Here is a 22,423-nt window from a genome sequence, read left to right as displayed (position 1 = left end):
ATTCCATTTTGTAAACTAGGTGGTGAGAAAAGGAGTGTTCTACATTTTTCTTTACTCTGTCTACTGTTTGCATGTGTATTTCACAATAAAAATGAAGGTTAATAAGAATGAGAGCAAAAATAAAGGTTTTCAGATAAAACAGGGTTAATGCCAGTCCTCAGGTTCTCACTAAAGACAATTCTAGGGACTTACCTAGTGGTCCAATGGTTAAGAATCAACCTTCCAATGCAGGGGACACTAGTTTGATCCTCTGGTCGGAGAACTAAGATCCCACATGCTGTGGGCAACTAGAGAGGCCTGCAGACCCCAACTAGAGAAAGCTGATACGCTGCAACGAAGAGAGCCCACGTGACGCAACCCAGACACGGCACAGCCAAAAAAAGACAGTTCTAAAGGATGAACTCAGCAAAGAAGAAAATGATCCAGGAAGGAAGATCTGAGATAAGGAATTATGAACAAAGAAAATGATAAACACATGGGAGTTATTATTTATACACACATTTAGATAACTGAAAATTATATAATGATAATGTGTGCAGTTTTAAATCATAAGAAAACAATTAGATAAATTATATGTTAAGGCTTTTGTGTTGTTTGGGAGAAAGGTAAAAATGTTAAATAACTTGCTTTTACAATTTTAAGTGTTAAAGGAACAGAAATACAGTGCATAACTTCTATGGCGGTTATGGCTAGTTGTCCTAGCGTTTGTCTCTCCTCCCTCAGAAGTAGAACCTTTTCTTTAGTTTGTTTGAAACAGCAACTTTATTCAGATGAAATAAAACACAGGAATTTCTCAGGCAAACTGGATTTTCTAGGACAAAGTACTGTCAAATGGAAAATATGAGACATGGTATGCAAAGTAATAAGTTACATTAGTACCAGGGTTGAATAACGACTTCTGCTGTTAGTATGATGTCCTATCTCTAATATGCACACTCTGTCCAGCAAGCGCGGCACAGACCTTTGAAAACAAGTTGTCTGGGGGGGACCTGTAGTTTTAACTGGGCACATACATGGCTGCCCGGACTCAGGCATTTCCCAGGCTACCCTTGCGACAAGCTATGAGTAGTTTGGTCAAAGGGATAGAAGTGGGAGTGGTAGGTGGGGCTGGCTTGTTCTATTTTGCTACTGATTCCTTTGCAGCTGGAATGCTGTCAGGGTTCTGGAATCCAGCAGCCATTGGGAAAGATGAGAAGATCTCATGAATGGAAGCCAATTATGACATCGAACCTAAAGAAGAAAGCCTGGGGCTACAGCATTACTATTGCAGACATTCTTGAATGTGAGAGAAATAAACAGTCTTGTTCAAACCACCTTTTCTTTCCTTTTTAAATGTTATTTATAGGCAAACCTCATTGGAAAAGACTCTGATGCTGGGAGGAATTGGGGGCAGGAGAAGCTGGATGGCATCACTGACTCGATGGACGTGAGTCTGAGTGAACTCCGGGAGTTGGTGATGGACAGGGAGGCCTGGCGTGCTGCGATTCATGGGGTCGCAAAGAGTCGGATACGACTGCGGGACTGAACTGAACTGAACTGAATCCAAATTAAAATACAGCCTCAAAATAGCAATGGGAATGGAGAGAGAGAGATGTGTTAATGCAAAAGAAGGCAAGAAAAGAAAGGGAAAAAAAGAAACCTCTAAAAAGTAGAATGAAGAGCACAAAATAACATGGTAAGGATAAATCCAAAAAGGAGAGATCCCATTGTAAATGGATGACATTTTCTACTTTTGAAATAACAATCAACAGACTGAACAGATGACCAAACTCGGGTATATGCGTATAAGAGGCATAATCATAAGGCGAGTGAAAAGTTGAAAGGATTGAAAGCTGTGTGGCAGATGAACACTAACCAAGGAAAGCTGGTACAGCAATACTCTCAACACTTTACAACAAAGACTTTGAGGCAAAACACAATTAGGCATCTGGAAAAATAGAATGAATCACTAAACATTCACCAGGGATATTATTACATCCTGAGCTTCGTACATCTAAGGTATCTTCAAAATAACATAAAGCAAACATCTAAGATATCTTCAAAATAACATAAAGCAAAATGTGACAAAACTTTAAGGAGAAATGGACCAACTCACCATTTTATAGAAGTGCTAGACTTCCCTCGTGGTACAGTGGATAAGAGTCCACCTGCCAATGCAGGGGACACAGATTTGATCCCTGGTCTGGGAAGATTCCACGTGCCTCGGGGGCAACTAAAGCCCATGGGCCACAACCACTGAGCCCTTGCTCAGAGCCCAGGAGCCACAACTACTGAGCCCTTAAGCTGCAACTACTAAGGCCCATGCCCCTAGAGCCTGTGCTCTGCAACAGAAGCCCCTGCAGTGAGAAGCCCATGAACTGCAACCAAGAGTAGCCCCCCGCACCCCCCACAGCAACTAGAGAAAAAGCCCTCGCAAAGCACCAAGACCCAGAACAACCAAAATTTAAAAAAAATTTAAGTGCATGATACACATCCCCTAATACAACACAATTACGCTGACAACAAAATAAAAAGGAGCCCGTCTTCTGGATTAACATCCCACCTCAGATCTCCCTCTACAGCCTCATCTTGCACGTGGTTCCTTCGCTCTCCTCGATGACCATTTCAGATGCTCCCCAACCTCCCGATGCCCCTCTGACTTTCTCAGTCTGTGTTGGTAACTCTGCTCCCCCACTGCAGGGCTCCTGGAACACAGCTTCCTCCTGTCACTCTGGAGGAACTGTGTGTTCTCTACTAGTTCAGTTCCCTCTCGCCCACCTAAGAATGTCATCCAACAGTTATCCCCTTTCTCTCCGGCATAATGAATTTCCTTTTTCCTGCAGGGTCATTCTCAACAATATAGAAATGTGCCTGTAACACTCCATTTAAACATAAAAAGAACAACAGAAAAATCCGAGCCCTCCCCTTTGACCCTTCGCTCCCTTCATTTCTCTGCTCCCTGAACAGAAAACTTCATCAGTGGAGTCATCTGTACTTGTGGTCTGCCAGTTATTCTATTTTCTCTTAATCCTTCTTCAGTCAAGCTGTCCTCCCCTCGGCACTCCACCACCTCCAAAGCAGACCAGCTCTTGAAGCCTGTGATGACCTCACATTCCTAAATCTGCCCTGCTGTGTCCATCAGAAAAGCATCTGACACAGATGATTCTTGAGAATTCTTGTCTCATTTTTGACCTTAAGTCTGTACTTGGATGGCTTTCAAATATGATCTCCAACCCAGAGACCTGGGGAGACCAGACTCATGTATCCAACTGCCTGCTTGACATCTCCACTTTGATACGTAATTTGATAGTGTTCAAAACCAAACTCCTGACTTTTCTCCCGATATCTACACTAGTCTTTCCTATTGCAGGGGCAGCTCCAGCCTTTCTGTGACTCACAACACCAAATCTTTTTTGACTCCTTTCACTCTTAAGTCTATATCCAACCCTGTCAGGAAATCCTGCTGTACCTTGCAGATACACCCAGAATCTGACCCCTCCCTTAAACACTCCACAGTCTCCATCTCCTCTTCCCCAGATCCTGTTACTTCCTCCTAACTCATCTTCCAGCTTCCCTTTGAACCCCTCCCCCCACTCTCTTTTGAACAGAGAAACTAGATTAATCCTGTAAAAGAGAATGTCACATTGCAGGGCTCAGAATTCTCCAGCATGCTCTCTTCTGGGCAGTCAAAGCCAAGCCTTTACTCTGAGGCTCTCTGTGATCTGGGGCTCCACCACACCAACTTCATTCCCCATCTACCCCCTGCTCACTGCTGCAGCTATACTGGCCACCTTCCCCAAGCCTGGAACAGGTCAAGCTCTTGCTCACCACTGGAGTTCTCTGATCTTCAGAGTTCTAAGACTGCTTCTCTCTTCCTTCCTTCTGGCTTCTGCTCCAAGGTCACCTCTTCTGGGAGGCCTTCCCTGACCACACTCTGGGGGACAGCAACACTGCCCCAGCCACGCAGCACTCCATCCTGCTCTTACTGGGCTTTGTTTTCTGTTGCATGTCTGACCATCCTGCACACTGTATGTTTAGTTGGTTATTTTCTGTCTCTCCCCATAAGGAATGTAAGATCCATGAGGGCAGGGACTTCGTGTTATTCTGCTACATCCCCAGGAGCTGGCGTGTGGCAAGAATTCAGTAAATATTCACTGAATATTCACTGAATGAAGGTCAGGACCAAGGGAAGGATGCCGCTGTCTTCCTACTGTCCCACAATGTCCTGACACTCCTGCAGTTATACAAGATGCGCATGAGACACAGTAAGATTAGAAGGAGACATGCAGTTGCTATTCGAGCAAACAACGTGATCATTTATGATGTGAATCCAAGAGGACTGAGAGTTGTACAAGGTTGCTGGACACAAGATCAGTGTAGATGTCTCAACGTTAAGTATGCAAATATAAAAACTCATTTTACTACCAAAAAAAAAATACAAACCTAGAAAGTAGCAAGGAATAAATCTAATACAAATACGTAAGGTCTTCATAGATATGTTACTCAAACTTGAAAAAGAGCATGTAAGAGGGAGATCTGAATAAATGAAGAGATAAACTGCATTCATAGCTAAGAAGACTCAGTATTTTTTAGGTATCAGTTTTTCCCAAAGTAATCTATACACTCTATTTCTAGTCAGTGATCCAGCAAAATTTTTCTAAGGAATTTGATATACCAATTCTAAAATTAGGATTGGAAGAATGAAGATATTAGTAGACATTTTCTTTCAAAACAAAAAGAACAGGGAAGGAGGTTCACCCTCTGAGATGCCAAGGCATGCCAAAAAGCTATGGCAATTAAGTCGTATTAACACAGAAACAGACAAAAGGGTAGCAGAAGAGAACAGAACTCAGAGACACACCCCTGCATGTGTAGAATTCTCAGCAGAGGTTATGACTGCTATGACTCACCAGCAAAGAAAGCAGAGACTAAGGAATGTGTTGTGACAACTGGCTCTGCATGTGAAAAAGTAAGATGAGACCTCAGAATGCACAAATGCAAACTGCATATGGATTAAACACCTACATATGAAAAAACAAGAAACCCCCCAAACTTTAAAACTTTAATAGCAACAGCTGGAGATCTCAATTCCTAATTCACGGTAATAGAACACCAGTCATAAGTAAGGAAAAGGATTTAAACAGCATAATAAACCAACTACATCTAATAGACATACAGAGCACTCCACCCAACAACTGAATATACATTCTTCCCAAGTATACATGGGACATTTTTCAGGACAGACCATGTGTTAGGCTACAAATTAAGCCCCAGTAGACTTTTTAAAAGATAAAAGTATCTTATTTGACTACAAGAGGACAAAATTAGAAATGAGTAACAAAAAGAAAAATGGAAAATTCACAAAACTGTGGAAATTAATACACAGTTTAACAACCAATAGATCAAAGAAGAAATACAAGGGAAATTGGGAAATAGTTTGAGACAATTGAAAACAAAAGACGTTATATACCAAAACTGATGGGACACAGCAAAAGCAATGCTAAGGGGGAAATTTATAGCCATAAACATTTACATTAAAAAACTTAGGAAAGATCTCAAATCAACAACCTAACTTACAACCTAAGAAACTAGAAAAAGAACAAACTAAACCCACAGCTGGCAGAAGGAAGGAAATAAAGGTTAGAGCAGAAATAAGTGAAAGAGAGAAACAATAGAGAAAATCAATAAAACCAAAAGTTGGCTCTTTGAAAACTGACAGTACTTCAGCTAGGAAGACTAAGAAAAAAAGATTCAAATACTAAAATCAAAAATGAACGTGGGCATATTACTACCAATTCTACAGAAATAAAGATTATGAGAGAGTACTTAAAATAACTGTACATCAACAAATTTGAAAACCTAGATGAAATGGACAAATTCATAGAAAAACAAAACCTACCAAGACTAAATCATGAAAAATAGAAAACCTGAATAGACCTGTAACTAGTAAGCAGACTGAATCAGTAATAAAACTCTCAACAAAGAAAAACTCTGGATTTGGTGGCTTCACTGCTGAAATCCACCATTTAAAGATGACTAAAAGCACTCCACCATTACCCCCACCATACAGCTGCCAGAACTTACACAGGACTGGGAAACAGACTCTTGGAGGGCACAACAGAACCTTGTGCACCAGGACCCAGGAGAAAGGAGCAGTGACCCCACAAGAGACTGTCCGGGACTTGCCTGTGGATGTCTGGGAGTCTCAGGTGGAGTGTGGGTCTGTGGCGGCCTGCTGCACGGTTGGGGACACTGAGTGTAGCAGTTCATGCATGGGATCTTTTGAAGGAGGTCACCATTATCTTCATTACCTCCATCATAATTTCAGTTCAGTTCAGTCGCTCAGTCGTGTCTGACTCTTTGCGACCCCATGAATCACAGCATGCCAGGCCTCCCTGTCCATCACCAACTCCCGGAGTTCACCCAAACTCATGTCCATCGAGTCGGTGATGCCATCCAGCCATCTCATCCTCTGTCATCCCCTTCTCCTCCTGCCCCCGATTCCTCCCAGCATCAGAGTCTTTTCCAATGAGTCAACTCTTCACATGAGGTGGCCAAAGTACTGGAGTTTCAGCTTTAGCATCATTCCCTCCAAAGAACACCCAGGGCTGATCTTCAAAATGGACTGGCTGGATCTCCTTGCAGTCCAAAGGACTCTCAAGAGTCTTCTCCAACACCACAGTTCAAAAGCATCAATTCTTCGGCGCTCAGCTTTCTTCACAGTCCAACTTTCACATCCGGACATGACCATTGGAAAATGGCAACCCACTCCAGTACTCTTGCCTGGGAAATGCCATGGACGGAGGAGCCTGGTAGGCTGCAGTCCATGGGGTCGCTAGGAGTCGGACACGACTGAGCGATTTCACTTTCACTTTTCACTTTCATGCACTGGAGAAGGAAATGGCAACCCACTCCAGTGTTCTTGCCTGGAGAATCCCAGGGACGGGGGAACCTGGTGGGCTGCTGTCTCTGGGGTCGCACAGAGTCAGACAAGACTGAAGCGACATAGCAGCAGCATCAGCAAAAGCACTCCTTAAACTTTTCCAAAAATTGAAGGGGAGGAAACACTTCCTAACTCATTCTATGAGGCCAGCATTACCCTGTTAACTCAAAGCTGGACAAAGATACTACAAGAAAACTACAGGCCATCAACCCTTATAAGTACACTGATGCAAAAATACTCAACAAAATACAGAATTCAGCACCATATTAAAAGGATTATACATATGACCACGTGGGATTTATTCCTGGAGTGCAAGGATGGTTCAACATGTGAAAGCTGATCAATGAAATATGCCACATCACCAGGATGAAAGGCAAAAACCATACAATCAATTCATGCAGAAAAAACATTTGACAAAATTCAACACTCTTTCATGAGAGAAACAGTAAACCAAGAATAGAATGAAACTACCTCAATAAATAAACGCCATATATGAAAAACCCACAATGAGCATCATACTCCAGGGTGTTTTCTCTAAGATTACGGATAAGGCAAGAGTGCCCACATTCATCACTTCGATTCAACATAGGATTGGAAGTTTCAGCCAGAGCAGTTAGGCAAGAAGTAATAAAAGGCGTCTAAATTGGAAAAGAAGAAGTAAAATAATGTTTGCAGATGATATGACCTTATATGTAGAAAACCTAAAGATTCCACCAAAAAAATCTGAGAGAACTAATAAATGAATTTAGCAAAGCAGGCAGGGATTAGGATACAAAGTCAATACACAAAGATAAGTTGCATTTCAGAAATTCCCTGGTGGTCCAGTGGTTAGCACCCTACACTTTCACTGCTGAGGGTCTGGGTTCAATCCCTGGTCAGGGAACTAAGATCCCGCAAGCCATGTTGTGTGGCCAAAAATAAATCAGTTACATTTCTATATACTAACAATAAATACCTGAAAAGGAAATTATAAAAATGATCCCATTTATGATACCATCAAACAGAACAAAATATTTAGGAATTAACTAAGGAGGTGATAAACTAGTACAATGAAAACTATAAAACACTGTTGAAAGAAATTAATGATAAATGGAAACATACTCCTTATTCATGAATTAGAAGACTTAATATTGTTCAAATGTCAATACTACCCAAAGCAATCTTCAGACTCAATACAATTCCTATCAAAATTCCAGTAATTTTTTTTTGCAGCTACAGAAAAATCAATCCTAAAACTCATACAGGACTTCTCTGGTGGCCCAGTGGTAAAGAACTGCCTGCCAGCGTAGGAGACATGAGTTCTATCCCTGGTCTGGGAAGATCTCACAGCCCAGCCGAGCAACTGAGCCTGTGCATCACAGCTGCTGAGCCTGCACTCTAGAGCCCAGGAGCTACAACAAAAGTCACTGGATAAGAAGTCCTCGCACTGCAATGAAGAGTAGCCCCTGCTCACTGTAATCAGAGAAAAGCCTGTGCAGCAACGAAAACTCAGCATGGCCAAAAATAAATAAATAAAATTATATCTATAAAAAAAGTAAGATGTTGATGCTACCATCTTTCGGGTTCTTGCCAAGGGCTTCGTGTTTCTAATCTTGCATTAATACACAGCCCGGTGGGGTTGATATTGGTCTACCCAAGTCACATGTGAGGAAGTGGAGGCCTGGAGAAGTGAGGTGACTCACCCAAGGTCTCTCTCATAGGTCCCTTTCTCGAGGGTGCCGAGGAGACAGGATGGCGGGCCCCCTCCCTCAGGCTGCTGGCCTGTTTCTACCCCTGTTCACCTCTAGTCTCCCAGCACTGGGCCTCCTTTTCAGTTCCTGGCTTGGGCTGCATCCATCTACAAGTTAGGGTGATGGTGGCGGCAGCTGCAGCAGGCACAGCTGGTACCATTCACCACTGGGCACTCAGGCCAAGCACTCTTCATACACAGAGTCCCATCTTACCCCCGCTGTAGGCTAAGAGTGGGGCTCATGATCCCCACTGAACATGGGGAGAAGTAGGCGCAGATGTGCCGAAGGTCACACAGCTGTTGAGCCGTGGAGCACTTCGCTTCCATGTGTTTGTTTCTTCAAGACAGGATTTAATAGGTCTGACCTCACTGGGGTGAGTTTGGGTGAACTCCGGGAGTTGGTGATGGACAGGGAGGCCTTGGCATGCTGTGATTCATGGGGTCGCAAAGAGTCAGACACGACTGAGCGCCTGAGCAGACCTCACTGGGTAGCAGCGAGTAAACAAGACGGTGAATGTCGAGAGCTGGCTCATGGCCGGCTGCCCAGCGCCCAAGGCTGCTTCTCTGGAACTAGTCCCATCAATCCCCCAGGCCACAGGAGTTTCCACAGGCTATATTTAAGTGTTCCTTTCATCTGCACCTCCTTCAACAGCAAGAAAGACATGTGCACAACTTGATCTTGCTTCTCCAAGGGCTCCCCCTTAACCAACCAGGCACGTCCTGCCTCCATCTCCCTCTTTCAAGTTAATGACCTCTCCAGTCACCTGTGGCCCAGACCAGGGAAACTGGAGCTCTCCACTTGACTCCAACCCAGGGCCCCTCTGGCTGGTTCATTTGGAACATTCAGAAACATTTGTTTATCCATTCCTTCCTCCTCCACCCCAGGTCTCCCTGTTTCCAAAGCCTATTCAACACAGCAATAAAGGGTGAGCTTTCTAATAAGAAAATCTGACCATCTCACTGTTACTTCAGATCTTCAGCTGCTCCCCATCCTGCCTGGAGGGTAATGCTCAATACTTTGATCTGATATTTCAGGCCCCTCTCAGTCAGCTTCCTACTCTTGTGATCCCCCCACCCCCCACTTCCCATCCTTTTCTTTCAGTCGTGGTTCCTGGAACCTGCCCTTCCCTGCTTCCCTGCCTTTGTCCCTGTTGTTCCCTCCAGCTGCAATGCCTGGAGGATCTCTGCCAGGTTTCCGCATGATATGCAGGTACCGCGGTCTCCTTCAGGCACCTCCTTGGTAACGTTCTTCCAGAGATCTAAGAACAGTGACATTAAAATTTGTGGCCATAAGAAAAAAAAGAACAAAAAACAAACTTGTGGCCATGGACTTCGCAGGTGGTCGAGTGGTTAAAAGTCCGCCTTCCAATGCAGGAGATGCAGGTTCAATCCCTGGCTGGGGAACTAAGAGCCCACATGCCCCATGGCAAGTAAGCCCGCGCAGCAACTACTGAGCCCGGGTGCTCTAGAGCCTGCGTGATACAACTAGAGAGATGCTTGAGTGCTGCAACTAAAAAGATCCTGCGTGCCGCAACTAAGACCCAATGCAGCAAATAAATATTGAACACAAAAAACCTGTGGCCGTAAGTTAGGCAAGGGCCTTGCGTGGACACACATAATTTGATCAGAAAGCATGGTGGTCAAGGAAGAATTGTGGTCCTAAGAGATAGAAGTGTCGTTACTGGCAACAGACAAAAGATGGAAGCAATCTGTGTAGCCACTGACAGACGAATGGGTAAGCAAGATGTGGGTCTTTCCCCACAAGAGAATATTATTCAGCCTTAAAAAGGAAGGAAATTCTGATAGAAGCTGTAATGTCAATGAATCTTGAGGACATTATGCTAAGCCAGTCACAAAAGGACAAACACCGTATGATTCCATTTATATGAGGTGCCTAGAGTAGTCAATGGCACCCACTCCAGTACTCTTGCCTGGGAAATCCCATGGACGGAGGAGCCTGGTAGGCTGCAGTCCATGGGGTCACGAAGAATCGGACACAACTGAGCGACTTCACTTTCACTTTTCACTTTCATGCACTGGAGAAGGAAATGACAACCCACTCCAGTGTTCTTGCCTGGAGAATCCCAGGGACGGAGGAGCCTGGTGGGCTGCCGTCTATGGGGTCGCACAGAGTTGGACATGACTGACGTGACTTAGCAGAGTAGTCAAATTCACAGAGACAGAAAGAATGGTGGTGGCCCGGGGTGGGGGAGGGGGAGTAGGGAGTTGGTGTTTGATAGGTACAGAGTGTCGCCTGGGGAAGATGAAAATGTTCTGGAGATGAACGGTGGTATAACACAAAACCTATTTGAGAAAGGCAGCCACCTGCGTGTTACTGATTCACCTGAGCAGTCAGAATACTTATCTTGAATCTAAGGGACAGAGCAATGTGACCAATTCTGTCCTTAAGTTATAGCCACAGATGCAGGGCTGGGAAAAGGGCTCCATGCAGAGTTCGGGTTCAATAGCAAGGGCTGGGACTGCTTATTGATAAATGTCATCATGTTGAAAGAGCATGTACTCATAATACTACAGGAAGGTAATACTGTTTGGCATGATATAATAACCCTTAGCAGGGAAGCTTTTTCTCAATCGAGAAAGAATTAAGAATAGTGCCAGAAAGTTTAACCTGTTCCACCAACACTTTGTCACCAAGGTATCTTTGCACCTCCACCTTAGGCTTTTTTTCTTTTTTTACTGTATTTGGCTGCACCGGGTCTTTCTTAGTTGCAGTATGTGGGATATTTAGTTGTGGCATGCAGGATCTTTTAGTTGTGGCATGTGGGATCTAGGTCCCTGACCAGGGATCGAACCGGGGGCCCCTGCATTGGGATCGTGGAGTCTTAGCCACTGGACCACCAGGGAAGTCCCCTCAACCCCAGTCTTATTCTCCTCATCTGTGCTGTCTAATACGACAGCTCCCGGTCGTATGAAGCAAGTGAGCAGCTGAAATGTGGTTTGTCTGGATTAAGATGGACAATAAAGTATGCACTGGACTTTATTTTGGACTTTATTTAGTATGAAAGTAATGTAACGCCTCAATAATTTTCTGTGTTGAACACATGTTGAAACACTACTACTTGGACATCCTGAATAAGATAAATGTATTAAAATTAACTTCACCTATCTCTTTTTTCTTTCTAAATGCAGTTCCTAGAACATTTAAAATTCACGGTTCACATTATATTTTGACTAAAAGTGCTGCTCTAGGTGCTCCAACCCTAGGCTACCAGGCAGGGTCAGTGGTGGACGGCGTGTAATGAATGACAGTCTGTGAGCGCCCTCCTGCTGCCTAGCATCTGGGATACCAGCAACCAGACACAGGCCCCCAGGAGAAATTAGAGGATTCTTTTCTGAAGAAGATTCTGAAGGGTTACAGAAAAAGACACTGACGTTTCAAGATCTTCTAAGGAAAGAACCAGTCAGTCACCCTAGAGCAGGACGCCCTTAAACTCAGATAGGCAACAGATACTTTGGTTCAGGGTCAGCAGTCCCTGCCACACTGTCACCAACAGAAATCAAAGAGAATTTCACGTTGCATTACAGCGGTTACAGTTATCTCGAAATAATGCTTACTGTCATCATTACTTTAAAATTTAGCAGACAGACTGCACGACTGTATTATTTCATGCCTTAACAAAGAAGTACATATATTATCATATCACAGGCTTATTTACTATTTTAGTAACTATATATTAATGTACCTGGCTTCCTTTGTTATCGTGACATGATTTTTACTGTGTGTTATTTGAAACCAGTATTCTGAGGTGTCTGCAAGCCTACCTCTCAGAAGGCCCTGCCCACAGACCTGCTGGTTACCTCTCACTGCCTCATTGTTTTTGTCCCAATTAAAAAAAAAAATTTTTTTTTTGTTTTGTTTTAGTTGTGCTGGGTTGTCACTGCAGCTTGTGGGCTTCTCTAATTGCAGGGTGTGGGCTTAGTTGCCCTGTGGCATGTGAGATCTTAGTTCCTAGACCAGGGATCAGACTTGAGTCCCCTGCATTGGAAGGTGGATTCTTAACCACTGGACCACCAGGGAAGTCCCTGTCCTAATTTTAATTTTTATTAAATTAATATATATTCATAATTTTAAAAAACAGAAGCACAGCAATAAAAGAAAAATAGATAAATTGGATTTTATCAGAATTAAAAACTTTTGCACATCAAAGGACACTATGAAGAAAATGAAAAGACAACCTAGAAAATGGAAGAAAATATTTATAAATCATATATCTGACAAGGGCCTATTATCCAGAATATGTAAAGATCTAAATTCAACCACAAAAAGACAAACAGCCCCATTAAAGAGACTATCTGAATTAGATATTTCTCCAAAGATATACAAATGACCAATAAGAACACGAAATGATGCTTAGTATCAGTCATTCAGTTCAGTTCAGTCGCTGAGTTGTGTTCAACTCTTTGCAACCCCATGAATCGCAGCACGCCAGGCCTCCCTGTCCATCACCAACTCCCGGAGTTCACCCAAACTCATGTCCATCGAGTCAGTGATGCCATCCAGCCATCTCATCCTCTGTCATCCCCTTCTCCTCCTGCCCCCAATCCCTCCCAGCATCAGAGTCTTTTCCAATGAGTCAACTCTTTGCATGAGGTGGCCAAAGTACTGGAGTTTCAGCTTTAGCATCATTCCCTCCAAAGAACACCCAGGGCTGATCTTCAAAATGGACTGGCTGGATCTCCTTGCAGTCCAAGGGACTCTCAGGAGTCTTCTCCAACACCACAGTTCAAAAGGATCAATTCTATCAGTCATTAGGGAAATGCAAATCAAAATGACAAGATACTACTTTATACCTACTAGGATGGCTATAATTTTTTTTTTTTAAAAGATGGAATAACAAGTGTTAACAAAAATATAGTGAAACTGGAACCCTTATGCATTGCTGGTGGGAATGTAAAGTGGTGCAACTGCTGTGGAAAACAGTTTGGCGATTCCTCAAAAAGCTACGGAGAAGGCGATGGCACCCCACTCCAGTACTCTTGCCTGGAATATCCCACGGACAGAGGAGCCCGGTAGGCTGCAGTCCATGGGGTTGCTAGGAGTCGGACACGGATGAGAGACTTCACTTTCACTTTTCACTTTCATGCATTGGAGAAGGAAATGGCAACCCACTTCAGTGTTCTTGCCTGGAGAATCCCAGGGACGAGGGAGCCTGGTGGGCTGCCGTCTATGGGGTCGCACAGAGTCGGACACGGCCAAAGCGACTTAGCAACAGCAGCAGCAGCAAAAGGCTAGACACAGAATTACCCTGTGACCCAGCAATTCCACTTCTGGGTTTAAACTCGAAAGAACTGAAAACTGTATTGAAACGGATTCTTATATCCAGTATTCATTGCAGCATTATTCATAGTAGCTAAAAGGTGAAAAAACCCAAATGTCTATCAACAAACAGATGAATGGACCAAACAAATGTGGTATCAATATTCAAATACAGTAGAATATACTATTCAGCTATAAAAAGGAATGAAGTTCTGATATGCTACAACGTGGATGAACCTTGAAAACATGCCAGACACAAAAGGACAAACACTATCATTCTACTTACATGAACGATCTAGAATAGGGAAGTTCATAGAGACAGAAGGCAGATTAGAGGTTACCAGGGGCTGTGCAGAGGGGAATGGGGAATTATTGCTTAATGGGTACAGAATCTCAATTTGAGGTGATATAAAAGTTTTGGAAATAGATGTTGGTGATATACAACATTGTGAATATAAGTAATGCCATTGCATTACACTTAAAAATGGTTAAAATGGCAGGTGTTACATATATTTCATAGTAACAAAATGAAAAAAAATTAAAGAATTACCACATGATCCAGCAATTCCACGCCCAGGTATATACTCAAAAGACTTGAACGCAGGTAGTCAAACAAAATCTTGTACATGAATGTTCACAGTGGCATTATTCATAATAGTTTTATCTGCTATTATGAGTTTTATCCTGCTATTAGAGAGTTTTTATCCTGATGGTTAAATAATTATTTTTTCATCTTTGATGTTATTACTGTATATTACCAATACACCAGTATATTACCATGACTTTTGCTGTTTTTACATAATTTGCTTTTGCTAACCTTAAAATTAAGTTCTATTTTATTTTTTGACCATGCCACATGGCTTGAGGGATTCTTAGTTCCCCAATCAGGGACTGAACCTGGGACACAGCAGTGAAAGTGCTGAGTCCTAATCACTGGACTGCCAGGAAATTCTCAAGTTCTATTTTAAATCAAGTCATAAAATTAAAAAACAAGAGGAACTACTAGGCTAACAATAAAATCAGCAATCTTATACTCCATCCCTTCCTACTCCTGGGTTAGCTGTTCACTTTTAATATGAATAAACAACCAAAGATTACTTGACATTCCAAGAAAGATTCCAACTGAAAAAGATACATAGAAAGAAGCATCTAAGGAAACAGAGAGAACACAGAGACATGTGAAAACTTAAATAAATATATATGTAGGTCTTAGAAAGATAGAAGATACTCTATCCACTTAACAAGGAAAAACTGTTATTAAAAAGGAACAGAGTAACAAAGTGCTGTTATAAGGATGGCTCTAAAAAACATTTGATGGACAGAGTGAAGTCAGGAAAACCTCCAAATCTCAATAGATTTCTCCAATAAAAGATACACAAGTAGCATATGCAAAAATGCTATACACTTTATTAGCCACCATGGAAACACAAATCAAAGTCACAACAAGGTACTGCTTTACCCCTGTGATGGCTATAATCATAAAGAGCAGTAATTACAAGAGTTCGTGAGGAGGTGGAGAAATTAGAACCCTCGTGTGCTGCTAGTGGGAATGTTATAAATGGAGCAGTCATTATGGAAGTTCAGCAGGTTCCTCCAAAAGTTAAACACGAAATAACCATATGACCCAGCAATTCCACTTCTGGTTATATACACCAACTTGTACACAAATGTGCACAGCAGCATTATTCACACTAGCCTCAAAGTGGAAACAATTCAAACGTCCATCAACAGACAAATGTTTAAATAAAATGTAGTATATCCATAAAAGGGAATATTATTCCATGGTAAGGAATGAAAACCTGATACACGCCACACCATGAATGAACCTGCAAAACATGTGGCAAAAAAAGGCAAAAGTGAGACACAAAAGACCTGTCATATGATCATACTGTATGACTCAATTTGCATAAATGTCCAGAATAGGCAAATCTGCAGAGACAGAATTAGTGGTTGCTAAGAGACAGTGGGGCGGAGGCGATGAAGGGTGACTGCTTCTAGTCATGGGGTTTCTTTTTGGAGTGATGATGATGTTCTGAATTCAGACAGCAGTGATGGCTGCACACCATTGCGAGTGTACTAACTGTGCTAATGCTAACACTGTAACGGGGTCAATTTTATGGCATGTGAATTATATCTCAAAGTTGTTATAGCGTGGAAAAAAAAGAAAAAGCCTTCCAGAAAGACAATAAAAAGATAAGAGACAAAAAAGATCTGAGACAGGATCAACTCAGCAAACCCAACATCTGAGTGACAAAACAAAACAAGTGAGGGAATTATTTTTTAAAAATTAATGTAAGACTATTTCTCAGAAACAAAAGGTCTGAGTCTCCACATACAAGTGGCCTATTAACCACTGGCGCAAAGACCCATTCCAGGACACAGCATCTAGAACCTTCACAAGAGGTGAAGTGAAGACTTAACAGCTTCCAAGGACTGAGAACTGGATCGGCCTCAAACTTTTAGGCACAAGTGAAAGTGAAAGTCTTAGTTACTCAATCGTGTCCAGCTGTTTTGTGACCCCATGGACTGTAGCACGCCAGGCTCCTCTGACCATGGAATTCTCCAGGCAAGAAAACTGGAGGGGGTTGCCATTTCCTTCTCCAGGGGATCTTTCCGACCCTGGGGCTGAATCCACATCTTCTGCATTGCAGTCAGATTCTTTACCATCTGAACCACCAGGGAAGTCCACACTTTTATTTTTTTAAGCACAAGTAATGGAAGCCAAGTATAATACAGCCTCTTTAAGGTTCTAAGGGAAAATTATTTTCAATTTTATTTAATATTATATATATATCTACATTTATATAAAAATAATGGGTATTTATTATTTTCAACTTTACACTCAGCCAAACTATATGAGGTCTGAAAAAAGACATGGTGGTTTCCAAAAATTTATCTCCAACTTAAGGTGTGTTCCAGTAAAGTGAAGGACTAAACCCAGGAAAGCAGAAGACCACATGGTCCAAAAAGCAGGAAAGTAGCTAAGGGCAGTCCCAGGTGATGAAAAGGGAAGTCTCCGGACAGCAGCTAGGTAGCAGGCCTAGAGAACAACTTGGCCAGACCAGAGCCGGGGACAGAGGGCGCTGGGAGAAAACAGGAGATCATGAGATGATCTGATACGTCTGCACACCTGGGAAACAATGTCGATGGTGGGCTGGCAGATCTTGTGGGGCATGTGAAAAAAATTACAAATAAGAGCTTAGATAACAAAGTATACAGAAGAGGAGGCAACCATTCTTTTTAGGAAAAACAAAACGTATGAGACAATGAAATCATACTACAAGGCTCTGCAGTGAACATCACTTACATGCTCACAGTAAACAGAAATATTGGTTGTTTTTTTAACCCCAAACTGATGTAATATATGGAGGGTGGGGCACAGGAAGTGGAGGTGACAGAGCTAAATATGAACTATCATAGCAGATTTCAATACATGATGATGACTAACTTGAGAGGAAATGAAAGGTATTCCCATTAAAAAAAAAATGAAAGAAATATTGAAGGTAGATACCAGAAGACAGAGCAGTTGAGAGCTGAAGGTGGGGAAGGCTGAGGAAGAAGGCCAGAGGGCTGGATGGTTTCTATTAGAAGCAGTTCAGGATCCACGCTGCTGCTCTGATTTTGTAAATACTAGTACTGTAAGAAGTCATTAGGTATATACCTCACAACAGTTCCCTGCTGTGACGTCAAAGCTGGGAACTGGCCTAGAGACAGTGGAAACATGGACTCTGCATCATCAAGGGGTGTCTTTCTCAGGCCCTGCCCACCAGGGGTTAGTGGGATGCTTCGTCCCTTCTGGACAATCTAAGGACCTGTCCCTCCTGCCTGGTCTGTGGAGGGGAGCAAACTGGAGGCCAGAGCTTCCCTCCCCTGTATCAACCACCTGTGACTCCAGGCTCCCTACATATTCCTAGATCTTTCTTGAACTAATTTCTCAGGGGAATTTTTGGAAACAGGTATGGTATAGACAGAAACCTAAGTGGGGAAGTAGATGATTTCTGTCTCACCCATTCACAGTTCCTCACACCCTGCTGAGCCCACAGTTAGATCCTTGATGCTTGGCACACAGTAGGTGCTCAATAAGGAACTGCTGAAGGTGTAAGTATAGCACCAAGTTTCTGTGCTTGGTACTTCATCAGACCTTGAACAAGCACTACTACATCAGAGGCTAGGACTATCTCCACATTATAGGTAAGGAAACAGGCTCAGAGAAACCTGCCCAGGTCACTTCCCTAGTAAGCAAAGAGCTGGGATTCAACCCCGGGGTCGGCTGACCCCACAGCCTATGCAACTAGCAGCTGCTGACGTAAATTCTTTGTGGAAAAAGGCTGGTTATGTAGGTGGATAGAAGGAAGAAAAGCAAGAATGAAAATAAGAGGTGGGCTCACAACTGAGTCAAGAAGAGAACTTAAAGAGACTCCCCGTGCCAAATCCTGGAGACTCGGGGCTGGCACCCCCACCGCCCGCCCCAGCGAGCCGGCCTCGCAGTACCCACCTTCTTCAGAGAGGTTGTTCTCTTTGGTCTCCTTGTCCATCTGGCAGCACCAGCCCTCCAGCCGTTCCGTTTCTGCCTGGAGCAGCTTCAGGAACCAGTAGCCGTCCCGGCGGCAGGCCCCAGGCTGCGCGGGCTCTGCTGGGGAGCTGGAGGAGGTCTCCAGCCAGGGGTCGGGCGGGGGCAGCGAGGATGCCTCCAAGGCAGGGTCGCTGTTGTCTCCATAGGAGAGGTTGCGCTTGATCTGGGCAATCTTGGGGGCCTGCCGGGGGCCGGCATCGATGCTGATGGAGTTGGGGTGTGGGGTGCAGTCTGGGAGGCTCTTCTCAGAGGACTTACAGCTTGAGTCATTGGCATCCTGGGTATCCGAGTCGGTGTCCCGTCGGGAGGACATGCTGTGAGAGGGGGCACTGCTTCTGTGGGGGGTGGGGAGGGAACGGCGTGGAGGAGGGGTGGGGACAGGAAAGGGTGAATCACCAAGAGGGTCAGAGACCAGAGGCCACCCCGACCCGGACACACGGGAGACAGAGAAACAGATGCATCGTCTGCTCACCATGCGCCTGAAGCGGGTCCCACAGCCCCGTCTCATTCTCAGCTCAGCCCCCGCCCTGCCCGCACACGCACACACGGACAAGGTCATAAGGTTGCCTGTTTACTGCAGCGGGGCCAGGAAGCCCACCAACATTGGGGGTGCTGGGCCGTGACTCTGCCCGGCCTCAGTCCCCGTGGCTGATTCCTCTCACGGAGCAAGCGCTCACCCTTGCTCATCAGCACACCCGGCCGCCCCGCCCGCCCAGCCTCCCACGCCTGGACCACCGCCCGCACCCCCAACCCAGCTTGGTTCTTAGAAATCCAGCAAGGAGAAGTGGGTTAGGGATAGCAGGAGGAGGAGGCGCGGGAGAGGTGAGAGCGGAGGGAGGGAGAGGAGAGGGGAGAGGCAGCCACCACCTCGGTGCCACTTACCGCCAGTCGTCCTCTACCTGAACCCCGATGGACTGGAATTTGGTAGCGGGACTGGGCTCCTCGTTTGGCACTGGCTGAATGCAGTCAACCTTATTGAAGGACAACGACAGCCACGGCACGGGGACAAAGACAAAAATAAAAAAACAAACACCACACTTGCTGCTGAAATTCACATTAGTGGGACGACGCAAACGGACGAGCGGACAGACGCACACGAGGCATGCGGACACTGCACGTGGGCCCGAGGCCGGACCAGGTGAAGCCGGGCACTGCTCATTCGCGCGGAGGCGGGCGGGCAGGCGGGCGGGAGGTGGGATGGGGTGGAGAGGACCGCCTTTCCCTACTCTGAGGAGGGTGCCATCACATCGATCGCTTTGGGTCCGTTGTCCTCCGAGAGGTGGGAACCGTTCCTTCTAGTCCTCTCCTTTACACGCATCAGAGAGAAGAAAAAAAAAAAGGACAACGAAAGAGAAAGAAAACACACACACACAAAGCCACAGCCGTTATCTGGTGTAGTTGAAGCCGGGCTGTCTCGAGGCAGAGGTCACTCCCCCAACCCTGCAGCTGAAGGGCAGGCTGGGGGCGCTGCACGAGGGGCAAACCTTGGGCAGCAGTTCTGGATTTGAAAGCTGTCACCAAGGCCACAGCTGGTCCAGTCCCTGGGCCCTACGGGACGCCATCCCTGGGCCTCGATCACACTCGGCTGAGGTTACCTTCAGCACCAGGTGGGCCGGGGGAGCAGTAGGACCAGGGCCACGTGCAAGGCCAGCACTCTTTCTCTATACCAGGGATGCTCTGGGCCTACCTTTCATTCCTGGGACAGAGGTATGTGGCCACAGAGTAGCCAGGCCAGCCCCCCCCATCACCGCTCATGAATGAGGGAGAACCCACGTTTGAGCAGTTTGAGGCACTAAGGGATGGGATGAGGGTTGTTGGGACCGTCACTGGAAATTGGAAGCTCTGGTCTCTTGGCTTCACAGAGGCTAGAGAGGCTTCCTAGGATGGGGCTGAGTGCCTGGCACCTCTCCACCATGGAGGATGTAACTGCATGTCTCCTTTAGCTGTAGCCAGCTCAGGGGACGCAGCATCACCGGCTCCCAGGAACTGCTTGGAGAGCTTGGATGGGGGTGGGGTGATCTGACAGGGAGAAGCCTAGATGGGCCCGAGAGCCAGAGTTCGAAGCCCTGTGTGAGCCTCTGAGTGAAAGAATCAGGGTGAGTCTAACTCTCCCTCGGGTCTTCTGTAAAGATGAGAGCATCTGGTTTGGCCAAAGAGAGGGTGGGGCTGCCCAACCAAAACTAGGCTGTTTTCTGTACCCCTCAGAATCCCTCCAGAGTGACGTGCAGGCCAGGGGCTGAACTTCTTACGAAGGAGACCAGAAAACAAGTCTCCCGGCCAACTTTCTTGTGTCCATGGTGAAACTGTAGCCCAGAGCTGCCTAAACTCTGCCTCCCCAAGAAGCAAGTGCAAGCAACTGGCCAGTGAGACATCTCTGGTCCATTCAGCCCTCCTTAGAGTCCCATGTTCCTTCTATAACTCGGGTGCTTTGTTATGCACTTGGCCAGGGGAGGCCGGGGAAACGGAGAGCCTGTCTGATCTAAGCCACCTGCACGCCACCTGGATGTCCTTGATCACCATTTGGGTTAGGAGGGGCTCTGCCATCCCCAAGCTCTCAGCCTACTGTAGCTGCCCTCCCCACGCCCCAACCCCGCCCGGAGCGTGCTTTACTTAATTAAGGACGTAGCACAGCTCTTGAAAGTCGCCAGGCGGGGCCCAGGTTTCCCCCGCTCAGCTCACAGCACAAGTACTGCTATGAGACCATGCGGGAGGTACCGCAGCAGTGCGGGGGAAGCTAGCACACCCGGCCCTGCTGCGCTCTGCGGTCACGAGTGCACTGTGAGCCCAGCTTCCCCAGGCATCTCTTGGCTTTGGCCCCTCGGTCCCAGGGAATTATCTGCCTGGATCGTTTCTTGCGGAGGGAGGCGTCAGGACCGACGTCCCACTTCTCAATCTGTTGTGGGCCTGGCACCTTGAGCAACATACCTGTCCCCAAGGCCCGAGAAGGCTCTGGGCAAAGTCCCCCTGGAGTAACCCCCAAGGCTCCAGGGCCCTGGGTCCTGGTCCCCCCGGCCCTTGGCGTCTATGCTCCACGCTGCTCCCACCACCAGGCAGGGCTGCAGCCTCCGCACCTGAGCTGACCTTGGATCAGAGAACTGTCGGGCCAGTCCTGTCTCCCACACGTTGGCTGGCAGGGCAAAGGGTGGAGTGAACAGACAGACAGAGGACAGGCAAACAGTGGACAGGAGATGGCTGGCTGAGTGTAACTACATTCACCGGGACAACCCATCACTGGAGCGGGGACACGCGCCCACAGCTGCACGGCCCGCACCACGTTCGGGCGACCTCGAGGAAGGCATGGCTTATGGGTGGAATTTGGTTTGGCCACTTGGGGCCAACCCCCCAAAACAGACAAACCACCGTGACCCAGGAGACCCAGTGGGCCTCCGCCAGATGTAATTACACGCAGGCAGGTGCGCGGTGCAGGCCGAGGACAGAGTGCGAAAGGGGCCCCTACTTGTATTCCTATAGATGACAGTTTCCTTTTGGGGACGGCCTCGGGGTGGGATTCAGAGCTGGTCAGCGTCCCTTGTTCGCTCTTCAGAGCTGCATGTTTTGGGGGTGGCTCAGGGGCCTCGGGGGCTGGGGTAACGCTGCCCCGTGTCACGCTGGGCGGGCGGGTACTGCTGTCCAGGCTGTCCGAGGAGTTGCTCAGGCCAGACTGGCTCGTCACTTCGCTCTTGTGGTCCTGGCTGTCCAGGTAGGTGTCCTGGGCAGACTCGGTGCTGCTCTGGACTGTGACAGAGATGAACGGCTTTGACGTGGTGCGTGGAGGGACCGGTGGCGGGGTCTTCTTATACGCCACTAGGCATGATGAACCTGCAGATGGGTGAGAGGAAGGCAGGGGAGGGGTGAAGCTGCCAGCCCTCTGGAGTCCCTTTCAGGGCTGAGGCCCCACCTGACCCGACCCTAGCTCTGGCC

General features: G+C 46.1%; 1 protein-coding gene across 8 annotated transcripts in view; it reads right to left on the bottom strand.

Annotated features, from left to right (window-relative positions):
• DLGAP4 (DLG associated protein 4) overlaps nt 1-22,423 on the bottom strand; it is a 90,359-nt gene that overhangs the window by 12,560 nt on the left and 55,376 nt on the right. For 7 of the 8 annotated variants that reach the window (XM_055544941.1, XM_055544943.1, XM_055544945.1 and 4 more), the window contains 3 exons: nt 21,960-22,321; nt 19,385-19,473; nt 18,425-18,837 (listed from right to left, as the gene is read on the bottom strand). In XM_055544941.1, the coding sequence (XP_055400916.1) occupies nt 18,425-18,837; nt 19,385-19,473; nt 21,960-22,321 (864 nt within the window). Of the gene's footprint in view, nt 1-18,424; nt 18,838-19,384; nt 19,474-19,728; nt 19,809-21,959; nt 22,322-22,423 lie in introns of all 8 variants that reach the window. The other variant, XM_055544942.1, reaches the window with a different exon arrangement.

This window comes from Bubalus kerabau, chromosome 13 (assembly GCF_029407905.1).
Source record: "Bubalus kerabau isolate K-KA32 ecotype Philippines breed swamp buffalo chromosome 13, PCC_UOA_SB_1v2, whole genome shotgun sequence".
Taxonomy (NCBI): Eukaryota; Metazoa; Chordata; class Mammalia; order Artiodactyla; family Bovidae; genus Bubalus; species Bubalus kerabau.
The sequence above is the reverse complement of the archived record's forward strand: the minus strand, read 5'-3'. Positions and strand labels throughout refer to the sequence as shown.